The sequence below is a fragment of the Pseudorasbora parva genome, chromosome 20 (assembly GCF_024679245.1).
Source record: "Pseudorasbora parva isolate DD20220531a chromosome 20, ASM2467924v1, whole genome shotgun sequence".
Taxonomy (NCBI): domain Eukaryota; kingdom Metazoa; phylum Chordata; class Actinopteri; order Cypriniformes; family Gobionidae; genus Pseudorasbora; species Pseudorasbora parva.
In genome coordinates this window covers 32,296,464-32,318,777 of record NC_090191.1, presented here as the reverse complement: position 1 = coordinate 32,318,777, position 22,314 = coordinate 32,296,464, and the positions used below count along the sequence as shown (strand labels likewise).

General features: G+C 37.9%; 1 protein-coding gene and 1 long non-coding RNA gene across 12 annotated transcripts in view; one reads left to right on the top strand and one right to left on the bottom strand.

The window, feature by feature from the left end:
- Positions 1–5,181, top strand: part of LOC137048681 (uncharacterized) — a 34,591-nt gene extending 29,410 nt beyond the window's left edge. The window contains exon 3 of the long non-coding RNA XR_010899497.1: positions 4,774–5,181. This is a non-coding gene — a long non-coding RNA (uncharacterized lncRNA). The remainder of the gene's footprint in view (positions 1–4,773) is intronic.
- grip1 (glutamate receptor interacting protein 1) overlaps positions 1–22,314 on the bottom strand; it is a 312,119-nt gene that overhangs the window by 85,515 nt on the left and 204,290 nt on the right. For 10 of the 11 annotated variants that reach the window (XM_067426884.1, XM_067426883.1, XM_067426889.1 and 7 more), the window contains 3 exons: positions 15,918–15,998; positions 3,689–3,824; positions 2,121–2,266 (listed from right to left, as the gene is read on the bottom strand). In XM_067426884.1, the coding sequence (XP_067282985.1) occupies positions 2,121–2,266; positions 3,689–3,824; positions 15,918–15,998 (363 nt within the window). The remainder of the gene's footprint in view (positions 1–2,120; positions 2,267–3,688; positions 3,825–15,917; positions 15,999–22,314) is intronic. The other variant, XM_067426888.1, reaches the window with a different exon arrangement.

The window sequence follows — 22,314 nt, the reverse complement described above, 5'->3', positions numbered from 1 at the left end:
TGCAACGTTATTTTTCTCACAAAATACTTTCGCCACAGCTAACAACAAACACAACATCGACATTAATACAGTAAGAGCTTTTGTTGAGCATAATAAGCAGCGTCATTCAAACGGCAGTTTGGGCAAGTGTGAACTGCAGATAAATTGCGACCCGATCATTATAAAGAGTATTTTCATCATTTTAATCGAGTAGTTTTTAATCGAGTTTAATCATTTTAATAACAGATTTGTTTCATGCTGCTAACAGAAATGAGTGAAGTTGATGGTTTTAGTCACTGGCTTGATTCACTGATGCATCAAGACGGCCAGTGGTGGGACTAACAGTAGAAAACGATTTAGAAAGAAAGTTTGTGTGAACTTGAATGATTACCTACACATCAGAACTTACTGATCCCAGATCAGACATTAATGAACACTGTTACTCACTGTTTGTGGCGGTGCTGTCGAATCCATATGGTAAAACCTGTGCTGATATCGCGACTTTAATCCATTCTCTAATAATTCTTTGGGCTGGCAAAGCAGAGGAAGGGGAGGTAATTTTCCTGGTATGACGTCATAACAGGAGAATTCAAAATCAGCTCATCTGGGCTCTCATTTTCTCAAAGGCAGAGAAAGACAACCAGAACTTGGTTTACACCGATCACAGTTTCTAGCCACTTGGGGACAACATTCAGGCAAGGGGAACTCATATTAATGTTGAAAAACCTCAAAATAAAAATGTCATGCCATGGGACTTAAGCCAAAACTCAAGCCAATTTATCAGATTTAGATGTTTTGTGTTTCAGTGTTTTGCATTATATATATTTGTATTTTCATATGATATTTATTATATTATATTATATTATATTATATTATATTATATTATATTATATTAAAGCTGCACTATGTCATTTTTCTGTCCACTAGAGGGCGTAGTTTGATGACGCCAAGTTTGAGCTCAGAATCTTGGGACATGTGGTCTTAACCTCACAGCCGGTGGAAAACAATCGGGATAGGACTCAGGCAGAAATCGTGTTCATGAATGTGATTATTAATGTTACTGTAGCTGAGCAAGGCCACTGGAGCGATTGTTACGCAAACATCTCATGAGCAACATGGCTTTTATTATGACGGGACACAGTCGGCGGCGCCATTTCCACTTTTTCCGGCCATGAGTATGAGGTCACGCAGCTCTGTTTATCATACATTTAAGTTTAAGTTATGAAAATGATGTGATGACGTTACTCTGTGTACTTGTTGCACACTGCTAAGAGTAAAGCGTTTCTGCAAAATAAAACTTGAAACAGAGGGTAACGCAGATATGAAGCAATTAACAGGTAACTCCCTCAGATATCTCACAATTGTATATTATTATACAATATTTTTATAATGTAATTGTACAATTTAAAAATATATATATTAATAATATACATTAAACAGTTTTCACTGCATAAATAATAAATTAAATATAGATCGATCCTTATTAAATCTAGAGTCTGTTAACTTTGTTCTTCGATTAACATTAATGACAGACAACACAACCACTGGTTCATTAGGATGCTTTCACTTTAAGATCCGCCACTGCTGCACATGACGCGGATCTGACGCGCTGCCACGCTCATTTCATTTTCTCATGTTGTTTAATTAATTTAAGACAGCTCTTATGAGAATCCTCAACAAAACAGGCATTTTGGCACAATTCTGTGTGTTATTGTTCATTCAAATGTTAAAGAACTCCATTCTGTTGCGTGTCTTTCTGTGTGTTGTGTGTGTGTGTGTCACACAGACAGAACATTCACAGACGTGTTCTCTTTTCTCTTGTGGCGCTTGAATGGTTTAAAAGCAAATTCATGAATAAGAGCGTGATCATATAATGTAACGCTAGCCCAAGCATGACAGAAAAAATGTATGCTGCGTTAATTGTGTTAAACATTTTGAGTGCATTAAACTGAAAATTATTGCATGTGTTAATTATACACTATTATAACACTAATTATATTATTATATGAAACATGAATATAAATAACTTCACATCAGAATAAATGAAGAGAGAATAGAGAATCAGAATGAAGTATTCGAGCTGTGCCATATTAATAAAAATAAAAAAAAAGTAATAGCATTGCTTTTATAATCTCACTCACAGACAGGCGGTAGCTCATACTCGACCTCCAGGACAACCCTCTCACCCACATTCTTCAACAGACTGATGATCTCATCGTGACGAAACTTTGTCAAGTTGATTCCGTTCACAGACTTGATGTAGTCCCCTACGTTCAACTGGTCACTCCTTCAAAGAAAAAGATCAAAAAGTGGATTCTGTACATTTGCTGAAGAAAATGTGAGAGGAGGATATTGCATAACCGAAAAAAGGAAAAAAAAGAGCACAGTGAATAGAGAAAACAAAGAAAGAGAAGAAAGAAAGAGAGGTGAAGGAGTCAGGTCGCGCTCGGAGATGCTGTGATGGCTGATTTAAGCACATGAAGGGAACACTTTGTTCTAAGGAAGCATCTAGTGAGATCAAGACGGGCTGCTCCAGTCTCCATTTCGATCGTTCACTGACACACATACATGGAGTTGAAAGCTCTCGCGTTTAACAAGGCGGCCTGATTGTCAACAGATTCTGGAAGAGCGAGTGTGATGTTAGGCAGTTTATTTCAGCTTGAGTAAAATTATCAGGGCAAGTGTCTCAGTGGTAATAAGATACAAGACTTGATGTGCGGCGAAACATTTAAAGCCGAACAATTGATTTGCAGAAAACCCTGTCTGTGACTGTCAAGGAGAGGGTTTAAAAACGTGTGCGTTTTACTATAAGGCATGTGCCGTGTTTGTTCTGGGATCTGAATATGAACCTATTTTTTGAGGATTGTGTGTGTGTGAGGTGTGTATTTATGGGGAGGTCTGACACGCTAGCGAACAGGCTGTCTGCCATCACTGAGAGCCAATATGGAAATAGGAGAAGAATTCTGGCTTATGCAGTATTGATTAAAAGATTCTTATTCATACAGACAGACAGACAGAGACACACACACACACACACACACACACACACACACACACACACACACACACAGTGTGTAGCGATAAAACAATGTGCATACACACACTTCCTAGACAATGCTAGAGCACAACAGACTATGAACACATTGATCTCTCAGGGCCTGATTATAGATAAAGAAAAACATTAGCTTAAAGACCAAAAGACAATTAAAACCTGACAACACAAAGCCTTGAAAGTGAATTTGCGCACATCTAGTATCTCCAAAACAAAATTTCTTTCATTTTCTAAAGAATATGTAATTGCTAGCTGTATAAAACTAGTTACAATGATGCTGATGTTGATGCTAATGTGGGTGATAACCAGGGTTTTTTTGGGGGGTAATGGCAAAATGCCTTAGAGAAGTCCACTCGAAATATATTACATTCTGGGCTCTAGATTGCTCTAGAGCCCTATTTTCAATGCAAGTCTAAGGAATTATTTTTTTCCTGAAAAATGTATGTTTTTGGGGGTCATTCATTTTTAAAGCGGGACTTACACACCAAATACTTAGGGTTATAGGTTTATATTAACAACAATAGTCTTAGCAAGCACTAATTACCGTTTGCAAAGATGTTTCCTAATTTCTGAGTCAGAAATGTTGAACATCTTGAAACCGTTTTAAAGTTGCCAAGGTGTTTCGGGAAATGAACAAGTGGATTCGCTAATATTTACCTGGCAGCGATGCCGCCCTGGCGCAGGTTGGAAACTCGGGGCTTGCCGTCTTTGTCGATTCCTCCGGATACTGTCAGGCCTAGGGTGGTGCCTTCCTTCTTGATCAGCTCCACAGTGCTCGTGCCCTTAAACTCATCTGTGGAACAAAAGGAGGGATGAAAAGGAGGGTCATTGGGGGAGGTGGGAGAGGAAGAGCAGAGACAGGGGATGAGAGGGTTTCAGGAGCAAAGCATGCCAGCCGCTGCCATACCCCTCTCTCCTCTAAATGACTGATCAGGCGTCCTGGCTTGGCCCTCTCTCACTTTTTATCTCTCTCTCTCTTGTTCTACCTCAGCTGGTAATTAGTTATACACTCCAGAGTGCTCTTTCTCTCTCTCTGTGTGTGTGTGTGTGTGTGTGTGTGTGTGTGTGTGTGTGTGTGTGTGTGTGTGTGTGTGTGTGTGTGTGTGTGTGTGTGTGTGTGTTAGCCATAGTTGGAGGACACAACTGCCCCAGAGGTGAGCTAAAATTGATGTCATCTGGGAACATCCTCATCCTCAGTTCATTAATTAAAAATAAATGCTATAAACAATAATAATAAAGAATACATTCATTAAAATAATAAATATATGTATGAATAAATTAAGTTAATATAATACTATATAGTAGTAATATATATAGGGTTTAAAGTTATAATTAGCTTCATCTAAAAAAATGACAGTTTATGTAACCCGCCATTTTTTCTTACTTTGGCTCTCTCTCTTGCCGCCTTGCACTGATATTGCTGGACAGCCAAATGCGTCACTTCCCTATCGACTGGCCGTCATTCAATCCCTCAGTGGGATTGTCAAAGTCACATTAAGAATACTGCATATCTGTGCATGCAGGGCTCTCTCTCTCTCTCTCTCTCTCTCTCTCTCTCTCTCTCTCTCTCTCTCTCTCTCTCTCTCTCTCTCTCTCTCTCTCTCTCTCAACACTACTCCATCAGCTGTCTAAGCTGGAGAAGAAATCAAAATAAGGCATTTGTAATCCTTCTATCCTTACTGGGGGAAGGAAATGATGGATTTATATGCGTTACTTTCCTCTTTCACTATGTCTTTCCATAGCGGGTACCGCAGGATGGAGAGTGAGGGGAGACAAAGCGCCGATCCCCCCTGAGGCTACTGACAGACCAGAGTAGCTGAGCATTTCACAGCAGGAGGACAGCTACAGCGGGACACAGGGTACTAAAAGAGCCTTTTTTTAGTGCGTAAAGGCTATAATGAAAGACACTTGCTCTTCTAACAACAACAAATCTCATAAATGACACTATTGATGGGTAAAACTACTCGACAACTAAATGACAGCCGTGATGGAAAATGAAAGCAACATTAATTGCCTGGCTTGATTTTGAACACGTTTACACCAATCCAAGTCCAATAACATGCAAATAAGCCAAAATGATTACTTGTTTTTTATTTAGTGATTTGTTCGTTTTTTAATGTTGGGTGATACCTTGATTGAGATGGATTTAAAAAAAAATGTGCTGTGAGTACTGAAAAAAAAAAGAGTCAAGAATAGCTGGAACTGCCTATTAAAATAGGCAAACAGAACATGATTAATATACTTGAGTGCTCAAAATTGACATTTCTTGTCATCGGTCTTGAGTATGACCATTAGAGCATGCACTTTTAACATTTTTAACTTTTAGGGTCAGTCTTCGCAAACCTCTACTGAACATTTTCTGCATTGATAATGAAATCATGAGACATATCTATTAAAAATCCATCAGCTTTGTTTTGCCTTAAAATCCATAACTGCTCTGATGCCCTTTGCATGCAAATCACCAGCGCAGAAACCTCATGTAGAGGAAGAAACAGATTTGACATTGCACTCTGCCTCCGATCAATACTGCTGCCATATGGACATGGGAAGGGTGCTATGTCGGAACGTGACCCGGAACAGAGGGAGGTTAGCATGGATCTCAATATCTGGCCTGAACCTGAACCTCCAGTCAAGCCTATGGAGCCAAGCAGGGAGCTTGCAGTGCAAACATGCTGATATATCAAAGACAGCAAAGTAATTAAAAGAGAAATCAAACTTAAAATGTGCCAAAAGGAATTGCTGAATAATTTAGTGTCTATGATTGTGTGTGTTTGGGAGTGATAGAGGCAAAGCATCTTGTTGTGAGAAAAAAAGCGAATCAATATTCAAACGGGAGTTCAATCTATAACAAGCCATGTGTTGTGTGCCAGTCTTTTGATAATTAATTGTAAAAGAACTACTCAATTTGCCTTCAGCTTTCATCAAATAATTTGATTAAAAAGAACTTTGCACTTCTGGGGATTCGCCTGACAGCGAAAAATTACAGTGGGACGAATCATAAATGTTGCTGTCGTTTCTTTCCTCTCTTTCGGATAAGAAAAAAATGATGGGTCTTTCTGAGGTTTATGACAGCATTAAATGAACTCCCTTTACATGTGGAAGACAAGGGGGAAAATGTTATATGGTTGGCATACCATGTCTTCCGAGGTCAGAAACATACTTGTATCCAAGTTTGTGAACACAAACACATACGACGTTACATAAGATTCTCTTAAAATAGTTGTTCTGACTTGACAATTACCCTGCAAAAGAAAACTGAACTGAGAAAACCAATATAACAAATGTTTAAATAATCTATATCCACCAATCAGGCATAACATTTTGACCACTGACAGATGAAGTGAATAACACTGATTATCTCTTCATCACAACACCTGTTATTGGGTAGGACATGTTAGGCAGAGCAAGTGAACATTTTGTTCCAAAGTCGATGTGTTAGAAGCAAGAAAATTAGAGTGAGTTTGACAAGGGCCAAATTGTGATGGCTAGATGATCGGGTCAGAGCATCCCCAAAACTGCAGCTTTTGTGGGGTGTTCCCGGTCTGCAGTGGTGAAGTGGCTACATGGGTGGACAAGGCTCACTGATACAAGCAGCACAAATAAACATAAAATAAACAATGCTTTTCAGGTTTTTCAGGTAGGTCCAACATTAGTTTTCTAGGAAGAGAAATTAAATAAAGTAATCAAATGTAAAATAATTGCATATTTCACTGTTTAAATTAAAGATTAATCCTTATTAAACTTACACAAGCTATTCAATCAAAAGCAGTGATTGATGCCCTTATCTTTTGTTTGACATTAAATAGAGTAAAGGTTACTGCCCCTTTAAGAACTAACGCAGGGATATGCGTCGTCTTTCTCGACTGTATAAAGTTCACTTAAGCCATATACAGAGTATGTCTGCTTGGATACTCATCAAGATGGACATGTTGACATACTTTTTGTGAGAGTTTGTCCATTCAAGCACAAGACTTGAAAGATAACTCAATATTTGCGCGCTGAGAGACGTGCGCGCGCTTTGGGACAAGTGCACAGAGATAAATCTTCTCTCAGCGCGCGCGCGAGTTCTCATTCGCATTTTCTGGCTCTACATGCGGGTGACGATGGAGAAAATGACTGGTCATATTCGAACATACGGCAGCACTCGCATGCATGAATAGTTTACAAAGAGAGACCATTTTGTCCAGTAGTATCCCTGTAGTATATTATATATATATATATATATAGAGAGAGAGAGCGAGAGAGAGAGAGAGAGAGAGAGAGAGAGAGAGAGAGAGAGAGAGAGAGAGAGAGAGAGAGCGCCTACTGAGAGAGTACTCTGATTGTGAAATTTCTTATTGAACTGTTTCTTTAAAAGCAATCACATCCCAGCTAAATTCTGCAGCGTCCTCCATGTATGTTGTGAGCCATGTCGTGCAGCTGCACCAGAGGGCCCACTGGGGGTCATTCAGTATCCAAACAATTTGTGTCACAGTATGCCATGGTCATATTACAAGCTCAGTCTTAAGCTGTCTGGGGAAAGCGTGGTTCTCTCAGTTCACCGAGGGTTCAGCTTAATATTTTGGCCCTGAGTGAGCAAAAGGGCCGCTGGGATCTAATGAGCTGTGCTTTGAGGGCTACACTGGGACAGGTGTGGAAGTTGATAAGTTGATCCCATTACCCGTGGTCTCTTATTTCATTCCATGTCCTCATTCCCACCTTTCCTTTTTTGAATGAGGCAGACAGAGTTAGTGTTGCCTTGCCATGTTGCCACGGTGATGAGATTGGCCATCAGCTTTCTTAAAGCCGACAGATTTCTGTGGCGGGATCGAATGTTGTGCCCATCAGACAGGTATTGAGGCAGAGAGACTGAAAGATAGAGCTGGAGACAGAATGATACAAAGCAGGAGATAAAAGTACAGATGGAGTATGACGGAGAGAGCAAGATATAGACATCTCCTCTGCCAGCTGAGATGCATGCAGGTTAGAAAAGTGGGCACTTTTTCAAGCTGTGACAGAAAATGTTAATTTAAGATCACTGACTGATCTAGATAGTAAACTTGATAGATTACGCACAGAAAATCCATCAGACAGCTCATCAGACTGGTGTTACAAAAAAACTTATCTTAACTCTTTTCCCACCATTGAAGGAAATTTTCATCATTTGTGCGATCATGAACATTTATCAGCCTATGAATCAAAACTGCATAATGTTACCGAATGAAATGTCAACCCAGGACGAGCTATAGGACTTTGGAGGTGTTGATGGACTCGATCATCAGTGTTTGATCATCATTCTAAATCAGATTCAGACGTAGTCTTTGACAAAAATATATGCTTTTTTTATGAAACTTAGCCATACTGAAGTGTTTCATACATTAAAATATTCTGTGGGCCATGAAACTTTTGGGAAAATGATCAAAAATCATGCCTATGGCTGGCAACTTTAAAATAAAAAAAATGCTGGTTGGAAAAATGTAAAAAAGACTTAAAGAACTTTAAAAGTCCTTAAAATTTTTATTTACTTTAGAATCCTTTTAATTATAAAATAAAATAATATGAATATAATATGTAAATGAGATATTTATGTAACGGTATTGTCAAATATTGTATATTTACCCTTATCATCTAATGCTCCCTTAAAATGAGTTTTTAAACCTATATTAATTGAATAACAGTTAAATGTAATCTTTAGCAAATATCAAAACGAATGCCTATTTTCAAACTGTGCATTATAATTTTAATTCACTTTTTTGATGGATTTTAATTTGTGTGCGTTTTTTTTTCTTGACTGGAAGTGCAACCTTTGACAAACAATAACATTTTTTGTTTTTTCCTTTTTTTAAAACGATAGGCCATGCCCTAATTATATGTAATTATGCATTAGATTTTTAGCATTTTGTATCCCTATCAGTAAAGAGCCACCATTTGAGAACCGCATACCGTATGCAGGGAAAAGCTGCATTTTCTCTGCATGGAAAGCTCAGACGGGGACAGCTGCAAGGTGCAGAATGGAGATTTATTTTGTCTGTAACATTCCTCGGAGGTGTAATGAAAACATTTGGTTAAATGCCCACTGTCTTTTCACGCTTTAACTCTCTATGAAGGCTGTAGGCGTACCAGCAGGTGGGCTCAGCACTGAATTGGCTTTCCACCATTGAAACTTTAGCAGTCAAAATGACAAATTAGGCCATAATTCAATATGGAACCAGCCATGACTAATGATTGATGCTAGTAAACATTCACAGGATATAAAAACACATATTCAGAAACAATTGCTTCAATTACTTAAATTACAAGGACAAAAATAAATATTCAATTCAACAGCGAACTCATTACACAATTTCTAAACCGCCTCTTCAAAGGGAAGAAAAATCATCAACTGCAACTAATCAAATTAATAATTAAATATGATATTTTCAATCTGAGAATAAACGATCTTGTGTTTGAATAATGGCTCTCTTTGATGATGTTCAATCATGCAGACAATTACATCGAGACACGCAGCTCCTTTTTGTGTGAATTTTCAAACTCTATTCAGTGCAGTAAATTGACACAGAGGTTCTTAAAGGCTATAGCTCTTTCTTCTGATGGACACCATTTTGAAGTTGTATGTGAGAGAGAGAGATCAATTTTCCTATCTGGAGATGATTTAGAGACATTCAAAATGGTGGAAAAACACCACAATAATGCACTTTTACGTCACCCTCCCACAAGCGAGAAGAACTGTAACAATAGGATTAATTATGTGTCATTTTAATATTTAAAGGGATAAATACGTGTCTGAATTCATGAAAACCAGCTTTTACTTGTTTGTATGCTGGGCTGCCCTCTCCATGGGAGGATAAAACACACACAGGCAAATGAAAAACACTATCTGTTGGCTCCAGCGCCAAAAAGGGGCTTCTGGGAGGGATTTTTTTTTTTTTTCAGAGCATTTATCATGAAGATTTCGCACAGGCGCGCTGAGGTATGAAGTGCTAGCCTGCAATCTCTTTACTCATCTGCTTCTGACATACAGTTTTAAACCCTCTGAGAAACACCTTACTTTGGAAGGGTATTTTAAGAGGGTGTTTCTTTAGGAGCTTCAGTATGGCCACGTTTGGTCCTGTGGACTTAATAATCCACCTAATAATGAAAAATCTATCATTTTCTCGCTCTCAAGTTGTTCCAAACAGTTTATGGGGTTTCGGATTGGGTAGTTCTAGGAACTAGCCACCCAAGAACTAAAATATATAGGCTATAAACTGTGTGAAACCTTGTGTAAAAATGATGTGTGCTGGTGTTTTGCGTGCGTTTGTCCAATCAATCAACACTTCACTGGAAGTTGCTGTTGTAGACCTTAATCTGAAGTTGGAGCTAAATTAGTTCCCAAAAAAGGAGTTCCTAGAATTAAAATTGTTCCTAGTTTCTGCGGTTCCTACTTCTGCCTGTAGTTCTAGGAACTATAAAAAGGTTCCTCTGGTGGGAAAGCCTTCCATATTATATTTTTTCTCGTACTATGAAATTGAATGGGGCTCATCAACTGTTTGGTAACCCATATTCTTCAAAATATCTTATTTTGTGTAGAAAAAAAAGAAATGCAATTTTTGGGGTGAACTATCCCTTCACACAGTAGGCCATTTAATTAGTCTAACAACAAACGTACAGCAATATACATCACAGAGATATGTTGATGTTTTGACGAATGAGTTGGTAATGTTAAAGCATTCATTCGGCAAGGGTGCATTAAATAATTAAAAGAGACAGTAAAGACATGTATAATGTTCCAAAATATTTCTATTTTAAAGAATTTGCAATTTAAAGAATCCTGAAAAACATATTAAGCACAAAAGCACTTTCAACATTGATAATACATTTTTCTTGAGCATCAAAGCAGCAGATTAGAATGAGTTGCATTTCATAATACAGAATACAGTTATTTTAAATTTCACAATATTGTTGTTTTTACTCTATTTTTGATCAAATAAACACCCTTTTGTGAGAATAAGTGGTTTCTTTCTTTTAACATGGAAAAACCTTACCAACCCCAAACTTCACACAGTAAATATTGAAAATGTAGTTTATTCTATTGATTTACATAAGTTTTCTAATGAAATTTGTAAGTATTATTGAAAGTACTGGTGAACATAAAAGGCCTTTTCTAAGCAGCAATGTGATCATTGCATGGTAAAAGGTTTCCAAAAGGTTTAATGTGACCTTCTGCTAGTTGTAATAATAAAAAGCCCCAGAGACATAAAAGTGCCTCAAGTCGAAGAAACACCCAACAACAAAACCAGCCAAAACTTTCCTGAAAAACTCAAAAGAAAGCACCACAAGCAGCCCTTAAAATGAGCCACAACCTCCATTAAACTTTCACACCTCCGACAGCTTGATAACAGACCTCAGGCGAAATTAATAGACGCCTCTGCAGCTGCACCCTGCATTACATGCGGCTCTGAAAGTGCTGAATCACTTTGATGCAACAACATTTTCAGCTTGCAAGCCAGCGCCCAATGCCATCCACGGCTAGCTCGTCTGTCAGCAGCCTGTCTCTCTCACTCATCCCGTGCCTGCCCAATGAATGCTAACATGGCATTTAAAAAGGATGCGTATGCCAGGGGACGCGTATGCAGGGTAAGCGTGAGCTAGTGTTGTAGCAGGAAATTGAGGTTATACATGAATGATGCGCTTGTATCTCTTCACCAGCAGCCCAATGAGCTTTGGGACGCTTCAGCACTGCAGGCCTCGGCTCCCCTGTATGTTGTTTAAAACATATTGTGATTATAAGCAGTTAGAGAACACGACCCCCGGTGGATTCATTTGCAAAATTCAGGTAACAATTTGCTAATCCCCTCATCCATATTAATAACAACGCAGAGAACTAATCAAGGAGATTTAAATGTGCTGAGAGATTGGTGGCGATGGAGAAATGGATAGACTTCAGTGATTCTCGGCTTTATTTTGTGGTGTTTTAAGGCTCATATAAACACAGAGATATAATCTTGGAGAGGGGGAGGACACTTGATGAATCTGAAATCAAGTTATCGTTTTTTCTAGCCAAGCTATTATGTTTTGCCTCTGTTTTTTAAATGGCAGGTTTGGGAAAGATTCTGAATTTAACCTTTGGCTCATTTTCAGTTTATTAACTGGAACGTAGAATTAATTTCTTGAAAGGATGTCGAAGAGTAATTTGAATTCTAATGAGAGGAATTTACAATTCAAGGAAATTCAACAATTACTAAAGAGGAATGTCAACACAAACACTACAACATTTATCAATGCTGCCAACTTAACATAAAAAACATATACAGTATGTATGTGTCACCCGATCTGACGAAATGAGTCGGAAGTTGCAACGTTCTGTTTTAAGATACCGACTGATAATGTAAAAATGTATCAAAAGGTATTTAAACGACTATTAAAGTTGACAAAGTTTACCAAACTCGCTGGAAATTAACATTCTCAACTCCTCTCGTCACTTCTGAGCATTTCCCTATATTCCAGGTATCCCCTTAAACGTCAATATCTCTCCAAATATGTTGTTAAACGTAATATAAAACCAACCGAAAAGCTTAAAAATGTACAGAAACACTGACTGATTTTGTCAATGGGAAGCCCCGTTTCGACTGAGTGCATTTTTTCCTGCCATCCTCCTGTCAGCAGCAGCACTCTGTGTAAACAAGTTACAGCTCAGAAAAAAATGTTCAATACTGTGTAGTATACTGTGTGTAATTTCTGTTTATTAATTTAAGGAAATGTCGCTGTCAAAAGAAAGCAAAGTGACTGCGTGTAACGTTACATGCGTGTCTACGCGTGAGCTAACAGGACCATCAAAGATGCGGATGGCACACACACACACATATATTCACAAACGACTTTGGCCAAATTAAGCTGTAAAATAAATAGTTTAACCCTTTAAATGTAAAGATATCAACAAAAAACGGGTTTAAAAAAACGTTAAAAGTGATTTTCTCAGGTTTTAATTGGAAAAAGAGGGCAGACGACCATAATTCAAATATATATTTTAAACTATTCAAGGTCTGATTCTGAGTAGGGTATCATTTTAAAGCTTATGGTCTCCTCTTTCCATTGATTCAAAGATCTCGATTTTGAAATTTGGGTCACTGTGACTCATTTTGCTGGATCAGGTCGCATATAATAAAATTGATATTTATTAACCCAATCAAACAGGACATTAACTTCCCATCATGCTTTGCAAAGGGGCTGAATTAGGAGAGTAATATGTTGGTATTTAAAAGTTTATGTTATGTTAGTGTTTTAAGGAGGTTACCATTGTGGTGAAGTGTAGAACATGTGCTTGTGCTCAGGACCTGCTAATAACAATTCAAGTTGTTTTAATAATCAAAAAAAAAAAACTATTTCAGCATGCCATGGATGTAACAAAACCATCTTCTGGCTAGCCAATGAGATTTTGTAACAGATTTTCTTGTTAGATAACATTTGTAATTTAACTGGATTACATATGGTTTTTGTTTGATATTCATTTTAGAATAATTGAACTTAATAGTTTTGGACAAAATTCAACATAACCCAGTTACGTGGAACCTGCTGACATAAACAAGTTAAGTAAATCCAACGTATCATTTTTTTTGAGTGCATCAATGGAACTTTTTGAACAATGTTGCCGAGCGTTGTTGCTTGGTCACTTTTCCCATTGAGAATGATCAACACGTCTATCTGGATTCTCGGATCCGTCGTGGGCCTTGTGTCTCACTTGTTTGCCATGCAGCTGACTGCAACATTACTCAAATAGTTGCCTAGATCATCACCTTTAGATTCAAACTGGAATTACACATCTGCATCCTGCTTGCTGCCTCAATTCAAATTCAAGAACTGTCAAACTAAACATGGAATCAATGAATTCATGAATAATCTCCGGTTGAGCATGAAATCTGCCACAACAAGAATTCATTTCCCACCACTCCAGCATATATTTTTTAAAACCAACACTTTAAAAATGCAGGATATCTAAACTTAAAATTGCATTTACGGTCTTTGGAGAGTTTAAGCAAGAAAAACGTTTTCTTGTTCATCGCTCTAAAGCCACTCCGCTCTGTTGAACTGCTTCGCTTAACATTGCAGTCAGTCTTTTAGGTTTTAATTTTCATTTAATTTAATTTGGTTTGGTTTTTATTCATTAACAAATCATGAGAATGAATTCTTTCTCAGTAAAACAAGACATACACTTAGTGATGTAGTGCTTGATGATAAAAATAAATGGCTTGTATTCAGTATGTCAGGAATACTAAATAATTTAAGGACAATGTGAATGGACATCTAAAAGCCAAGAGTGTACCAAGTTTCTCTTACAAATTTTATAGTGGGTAATTGTGGTTACATAAGGCTCAGGCCTTGAACAAGTCAAGAAAGGCCAAATCTAGAGGAAAAAATATGCTGCAACTTCCTCACCTTTGTGTATTTCTCTTACAGCATTCAATCACATCCCTCCAGCCTTATTCTGCAACGCTTGTATGTGAAGTACTTTGTAAATGTAGCTTCTAATCCCACTCTTGGCAGAAACTGATTTTCTAAGGGAGCATTATGAGACGTGCCACCATCTCTGATACGTTCACCCGCAAAACCATCACACCGAGCTCGGTAGAAGTGCCACAGCCTGCACCTAATCTTTTCTTCAGATGGATGTTTTAATACGGCAGTCCAAAGAGCCCTGTGCCTACGGCGTGAAGCTACATCAGAACACGGGCACGAGGCCCCAAAGCCGCCATGCTAAACGCTAACCGCTTCTGAAGACGGGTTTGATGTGCTTAGAGCTCTGAACTGAGAGATTATACAGGGAATTTATTCCAACATCCTCTGAGACATGTTTTTTTACTTCTAGCATAGAAATGAGATCTGCTTCAAAACGAATCTCAACTAACACAAAAGGGGCACTGGGTTTCTGTAAAGAGTCATATGTGAACATAAGTCAGTATTGCAGGCAATTTATCTTGCTACATAACCGCAAGACCAGTCACAGAACAACTGATGTATCGGCGTATATGTATGTATATGCTACCATTCTCAAAATGACAAACCATTGCATCTTTAGAGCACGCACCTCTTTGAACAAATTCAGCCTCAGTATACAATCAAAGACATCCATTTGTCATTTTTAACTAAAATATTATTTTTTTGTAAAGAAAGTCATATGAATACACCATTTTATGCGCAGACAATTCATTTATAGTCTTTAAGCAGAAGTGTCTGTATGAAGGCTTTAATAATCATGACAAAAGTAAAATTACTTTTGGTTGCTAAACAATGTAAAGAAGTATTGTAAAAAAAAAAAAAGAATAACGAAACAAACAAAACCACTTCTTAAAAAAAGCATAATACTTTAATACTGAAAGGTAAAATTAGTAACAACCAGAGGTGATATTGTTAATTAAAACCAATTATTAAATATTGTTTTCATTCACCGAAATACAGCTTTAAAATATAAATATTATATAAAATAAAAAAACTAAATGAAAATTAATAAATGTTGTCTTTGCAAAGAAAAGAAATTCAAATACGTTTAAGCTGAAGTTTTAAAATTACTAAATCAAAAAATGAAATAAAAACAAATAAAGATAAATATAATTTTTTAAGCCTAAAATATAGTAAAAAATTACTAAAGCACAAAATTACTAAAATGTAAATTAAATTGAAACCAGAAAAGGACTGCATCTAGGTAGAAAAACATACTTTAAAGCAAATAAAATGGGAAACTGTAATGATACTAAGCCTTTTTAACAAATATTGCATTAGCATAAAACAGTAATCATTTTCTTTGTTGATAAACGGACACAACAATCTTGGTTAAACGTCCCTTTTTTGAGCAACACACTGTCCCTCCTTCAAATAAAACACACCAAATTTTTAAACATTACTGGAGTGGCAGGTTAGACATTGCGCTTTGTACCTGGAATACTCTGTCTCCTAATGGCCAGAGCGCCATCTGGTGGCCTGGAGGGATTGGTGTGTTTAGTATAGGGCCCCTCATCTGAAAAACACAAGAAAACCAAGACATTTGAAAACCACAAACAATGGTTTTCATTAGCAAAGCCGCATTCATTTTTCACATGCAAGCTACATGTACACAATTTTCAAAGAGACCAAAGAGAAGTGGCTTTCTTCACCGGAAATGATAGCTGTCACGAATGCACAGCTATTACAGCGGCATCACGCTCTCAAAGAGACATAGCCTTCAACAACAATCATTTAAGTCTGAGGCTGTCAGCTCTTCACGCACACTCTCAAACTCAAAAAGACACACAGGCACTCTCAACAACACATCGCACTCCCCTGCCAATCCTACATGGCGAGCTGAGAACACTGGCCTCCCATGATCCATCTGTGATATATGGTGAGTGCATCACTGCTCTCCCTGAGTGTGAGCAGCTCCAGCTGTGGCCATCGATTGTGTGCTCTGATTTAGAGCCGTGGAATACTGAGCAAAAGCAGTGGGAGTCCCGTCATAATGGAGCCCTTAAAGAACAGCAGGACGGCGCACTGAGCACTGTTTACTTTGACTGCAATAGCAAAGTGCAGTGAGACTCGACAGCAAATCGCACATGTGGACATGCGTGTGCCCAAGAGGCCGTGTTGGGTGAGGATGGAAATGTATACAATGTGAAAAGAATGGTAATTATAAACGTACTGTATCCCGTCATTTATGAACATAAGGGGGCTGCAGCGTGTTGAAATGACTTGGCGAGGCATGATATTTCTCTTTCAAGGGTTAGAAAACTGAACAAACTGAGCTAACCCCAAGCATTAATGTATTACATTTATGAAGTTAAGTAGATTGTTAATCCATGACTGTGTCCCAATATGCATACTATCCGTCCTAAATAGTATTCGAAATTAGAAGGATTCAATGTCCCAAATCGTAGTATGTTAAAATGAGTATTACATTTTTCCCGCTTAGAATCCGAAGTGCATATCCATCCACACTCTTAACTGCTTATATCGCCCACAACCCATTGTGCTTTGGCAGAGGATTCGATTAGAACTACAAACACGACTAAAAATGTGGTTAAAAACTGCAAATAGAGGTTTAAAAAATGAGTATAATCAGTATCTAACCTGACGAAAAGATATTTATTAAATGTTATCCACATTCTATTTCATCTGCAACAGCATTGAGAACTTTTCGCAAACATGTTTGGTTATTAACTTTTAAACGCATGCAAATTGGAAACACATGGGGTAAATTGAATGTGGACAGTTTGATGCAACAGAGATGTCCTTAAGTATGTCCCAACTCCCAAAGCATGCCCACTCCTCTGATACACACTCAAAAGCAGTACATTCACAAAAATATCTTCACAAAAACAATACATACTTTTAGGACATAGTATAAGAAAGCGAACTGGGACGTGGTACATGCTTTCATTTTCAAAAATCAAAGCAAACATTTTAGGATAAAATAAACTAAAACTGTAGCCTAGAAATCTAGACGCACCCTACTGGCAGCAAATCTAATCTGCCGCGAGTGTCGTCTAGCAACTCTCAACATACATCTGAGCTGTAAACGCCAAACTCTGGTCGGGCCAATCACATCGTGTATAGAGTCGGTGGGCGGGGCTTAACATAATGACGGCCGAGTTGCGCGTGCTTCTAGTAAACACAGAAACTGGCGAACGGCGGTCTTTTGAATCAGCTTTGACAGTGACTCTGGAAGACTTGGAGTTAAGCTTTTCTCTGAGAAAAGAACAAAGAACTGCACTAAAGTCATTCTTAAGAAGGGAAGATTGTCCTCGTTGCAGTGTAATTCTAGAAGACTGCGGTCTAGAAGACTGAATAATGTACTTACTATAAGGTAAGGGTAGGGTAGGGTTTGGTTGAAGGTTAGTTGTATCATAATTTATTACTATCGTACATGTAACATATGTAACAAGGACACTGTAAAATAAAGTGTTACCATATTTTTTATTTTGTTTAAAAGCAGATGGCTCTGTTCTTTATTTTGATTTTTCACTGTATATATATTCATACAACAAAATATTCTGGCGGCCACTAAATTTTTATGAATATAACTAAAAATTGATGGTGCTGACTGGCAAAAGCCTGATTATATCATTGGCTTTCTATCAGTATTAATGCACCATTGCATCTTTTAATGTGTCTTGAATGCAATATGAATATGGTAATTATATGCTAAGTCTTGAGTATTAACATCAAGCACACACGCGCACATTTTTAAAATTGTTAATTATTAAATGACTCAAAAAACCTGATCGGGACATCACAGAGCTATACAGAGATACTTTTGAATGGAGAAATACACTCTAAAAATGAGACGTACAGTATTATGATCCATGAGCTTTTTTGACAGTCTCACTAGAGATTAGAGCGAGCGTCTTATAGGCAATTTATTCTTGAACATCCGTCATGGTCAGTTTGACTTTACTGTGGTCAATGGGCTGGACAGAAGTCAGAGCTCCAAATTAAAAGCAACATCCCACTCCTGCCCTTCTCTGAACGAGGGGCAGAAAAAGCTCTGAATCAGCCTGTATTAAAAATACCCCCACATTAATAAGTCATTTCATGGAAATGAGGGGAGGTCAACATTAAGAGGAACCCTCTGAAGACCACAGGGGATGAGAAATAAGTCTTCTCTATTTTCTTTAGTCAGTTAACTGCAACTCCTGGGGCATTTCTGTGTCAAATCAAATGCACCAAATGTATAAATTAATGAATGGGCTCTTCACTAAGGCCACAGGACTATGTGAAATTAAAGCATGTAAGAGTCCTTCAACTCATGGAGGTGGAGCTGAAATATATAAAAACATGATACATGATACATTGAATAAATAACACTTAAATCAATCATTTTTAATGTTCGATCAATGCTGTGATGCTTACATGAATTTAGACTCAAATATTATGTACAGTATATCATTTGTATTCAGTAGACAAAACTAGATAACAGTCATTCCATGACTAAACATCCTATATCATCTGCTAAATGTTACAAAACGTTTCCTATATCTACCAATAACCACTACAGTCATATCCCATTCCTTAAAACATTTCTTTCAGAGAACATATGCCACAGGAGTTTGTTTTAATTTCGCAATTTTTAATTTAAGATTCATTCTTACCTACCCACCATCTTCTAATAAAATCTGCTGGGTAGATTTTACATAAAAAAGAGCATATTTACTGGTACTGCTCACCAACTATGACGCTAACCAACTGCTTGCATCTCCCCAGAGCCCACAGCAGACAGACTCATCTAAAATGCATAGAACTGTAAGCCCACAGTGTCCATGAGCTGGCTGGTGTGTAGAGACGTCACCCTCAGCTTCCTCACACAGACCGTCTGATGTTAGTGGTGCAAGTGACGCCCAGACCAACAGAGGGGTCAGTAAATGGATTATTGGCACATCCAGGGATCAGATTTCTCTGAATTTATCACAGGTTCAGAGCTAAAAGCATCATGGGATGCAGTTTACCTTTATCTTTAATCTGATCACCGGCTTCAAACGGGCTTATAGCGCTGTTTCAGAAAATCAACACTGGAGAGAACGTGGGAGCAGATTTATTTGTTTTCATGCGGTGAAAAGCAAGAATAATCCATCGACGATATGCAAAACGCTCCTACATTAGAAAGTTTCAAAGCATTTCATGAATGTCTACTATACGCAGACGTGTAAAACAGCATGTGGGTGTTTTCCATACAGTAGCCCAAGGCTTCGATCCTTCATCAGAGCGTGTGGAACGAGGTTAGAAGAGATGCTGCTGCTTTAATTCATTGTAAAAATATAATTAAAAAAAAACAAAAACCATTTAGCATTATGGCTTCCTTCATGAATTTAAGAGTGTATTCACAGTTACACTAGCATTTTTGCTGTGGAACAAGCCTGTCAAGTTTGGATAGATTTTGACTGGTGTAAAAACAGTTTTGCAATGTTATAAATTAGAAATCTTGCCTGGAAAAAAAACAAGTTTAAGTACTAAATAAAATTACAACAACTCATTACACTAGGAAAAAGTCTGTAGTTTCACTGTAAGATCAGTTATGACAATTTTTTTTTTTTTAAAGTTCAAACAAAACGCATAAATGAAGTGATTCGCAATAAGATCATGCATTTAGAAAATAGGTTGAATTTTCAATTCATGCCAACTTTTAATAATTATATTTTATATTGTCATTACACATTAGTCAACCAAAGAATGTTTTTTTTCCACCACCCACTATTTAAGTGCTGTTAGAAAACTGAATAATACATAGGCTACGGTGGAGTAAAACTCTGGTACGGCCTGAGCAATCCAACTAAATTTCACCTTTTTTCTGTCTCGTCAGTGTCTGGGACAAATTATTGAGATTGAGATACAAATCAATCTCGGTGTCAGCGAAAAGTGTGGTGTTCAAAAGCTGTTGGATCTCAACGATTTTGCCTCTTCCTGAATCTGGGTTACAGAGATGGAGGGAGAGAGACCAAATGAATGAGAGCAAGAGCGAGAGCGAGAGCGAGAGAGAGAGAGAGAGAGAGAGAGAGAGAGAGAGAGAGAGAGAGAGAGAGAGAGAGAGAGCGAGAGCGAGAGAGAGAGAGAGAGAGATATCTTGGCATCCAAGTTGAAGGTGTTAGTACAAAGAAGCTCTGTCTAGGTTACACCATCACACAAAACACAGCCCTCCAAATTAAAGCCTTGGTGCTTGTGATGTGCAGATCACACACACAGTGAAATAAGGCAGCACAGGAATCATAGGACAAGATGAACATGCAGCGAGGAACCAAATGTAGACTGAAAGGGGGAGTCTGAAATCCACTGCCGCTTCAATATACTGTATATATCCTAATTAAATTAATAATCAAAGCCTTAATCAATATTTATCCTTCTATGTTATTATAATAATTCTTTTGCATTATTATTTTACTTAATAAATAGAACCACGGATTGTTTGTTCTTCCTTTATGTTTTCTAAAGTTTGTGTTTGGTTTCTGAGTTGTGACTGAGGGTCTTGAAGGTCATGTGTTTGGATTTTGGAGGCATCACACACCCCTAACATGCCAGGAGTTTTTGTTTATTTAGCCTGGCTTCCAGATATGAAATATGGATTTGTAATTCATTTTTATTATGTTTTATTCATTTTATATTTCCTTTTACTGAAACACTAAAGAGTCAAGATGAATATTGCCTGTACTATTTTCTGTACTCACACTGAGAGAAAGCACTTTTTTTTAAATATGTTTTGGGAAACATTCTAGTTAGAACTGGAGCTTAATCAGCTCCAACCTCAGAGAGACTGTGTATCGTTGTATGTGCGCAATAATCTGTGTTACAGATCAGTGTTGAGAATGAACATCCTAAGAGAGGGGTGGATTTGTTGTTCTATGCAAGCCGGCGCCAGCTCCATAACTGGGCCTAATTCTGGGGTAAAAGCGTCAACAAGTGACATGTCTATGGAGACGCGCATCTGATTAAAGGAACTGTATGTAAGAAATTTATTTCAATTAATCATAGAATGGCCCTGGACATTACTAGACCAGACATTAAAGGTGCACTATGCAACTTTCCGTCCACTTAAGGGCACCTATTCAAAACAAAGGCGTAGTTTGATGACGCCAAGTTTGAGCGCAGTATCTTGGGACATGTGGTCTTCACCTCACAGCCGGTGGAAAATAGGACACCGGCAGAAATCATGTTCATGGATGCGGTTATTAACGTTACTGTACAATGAAGCGGAGCAGGACCGAGTGTTGTGGAGCTGAGCACGGCCGCTGGAGCTATTGTTAAACAAACACTCGGCTTGTGAGTACTGGGACTTTTATTATGACGGGACACAGTCCCCGGGTGCACATACTATTTCTGCTTTTCCGGTCATGAGTATAAGGTAAAGCAGCTTTGTTAATCATATTAGATACATTTAAGTGTGTTTAAAATTATGTTATGACATTACTCTGTGTGTTCGCTCGGCGCTGCTGTGACATGTTCACACTGCTAACAGAAAAGTGCTTCAGCCCAATAAAACCGAGGGTAATACAGATATGATGCAATTGACAGGCGACTCCCTCAAACGCTATGCTGACACGTCCCGGTTCATTGGTTAAAATAGCAATTTTCTCACAATTTACAAATAGTTGGAAACATTTGGGATATTGTAAGTACTCAACTGAACAAAATATATAACACTGGCCTATAGTGGTTTTTGGACACTAGTCTGGCCAGGATATTGTCCTTTAAAAGTTGTTGTTGCAGCCCTCAACTGATGACGTGTTTTGGCTTGAATCTCTACCCTCCACCTATCAGCCAATCACGAAGTCTGTAGTGTTTTGGCATCCGGGTTGCCAGATCTGACCACAGCT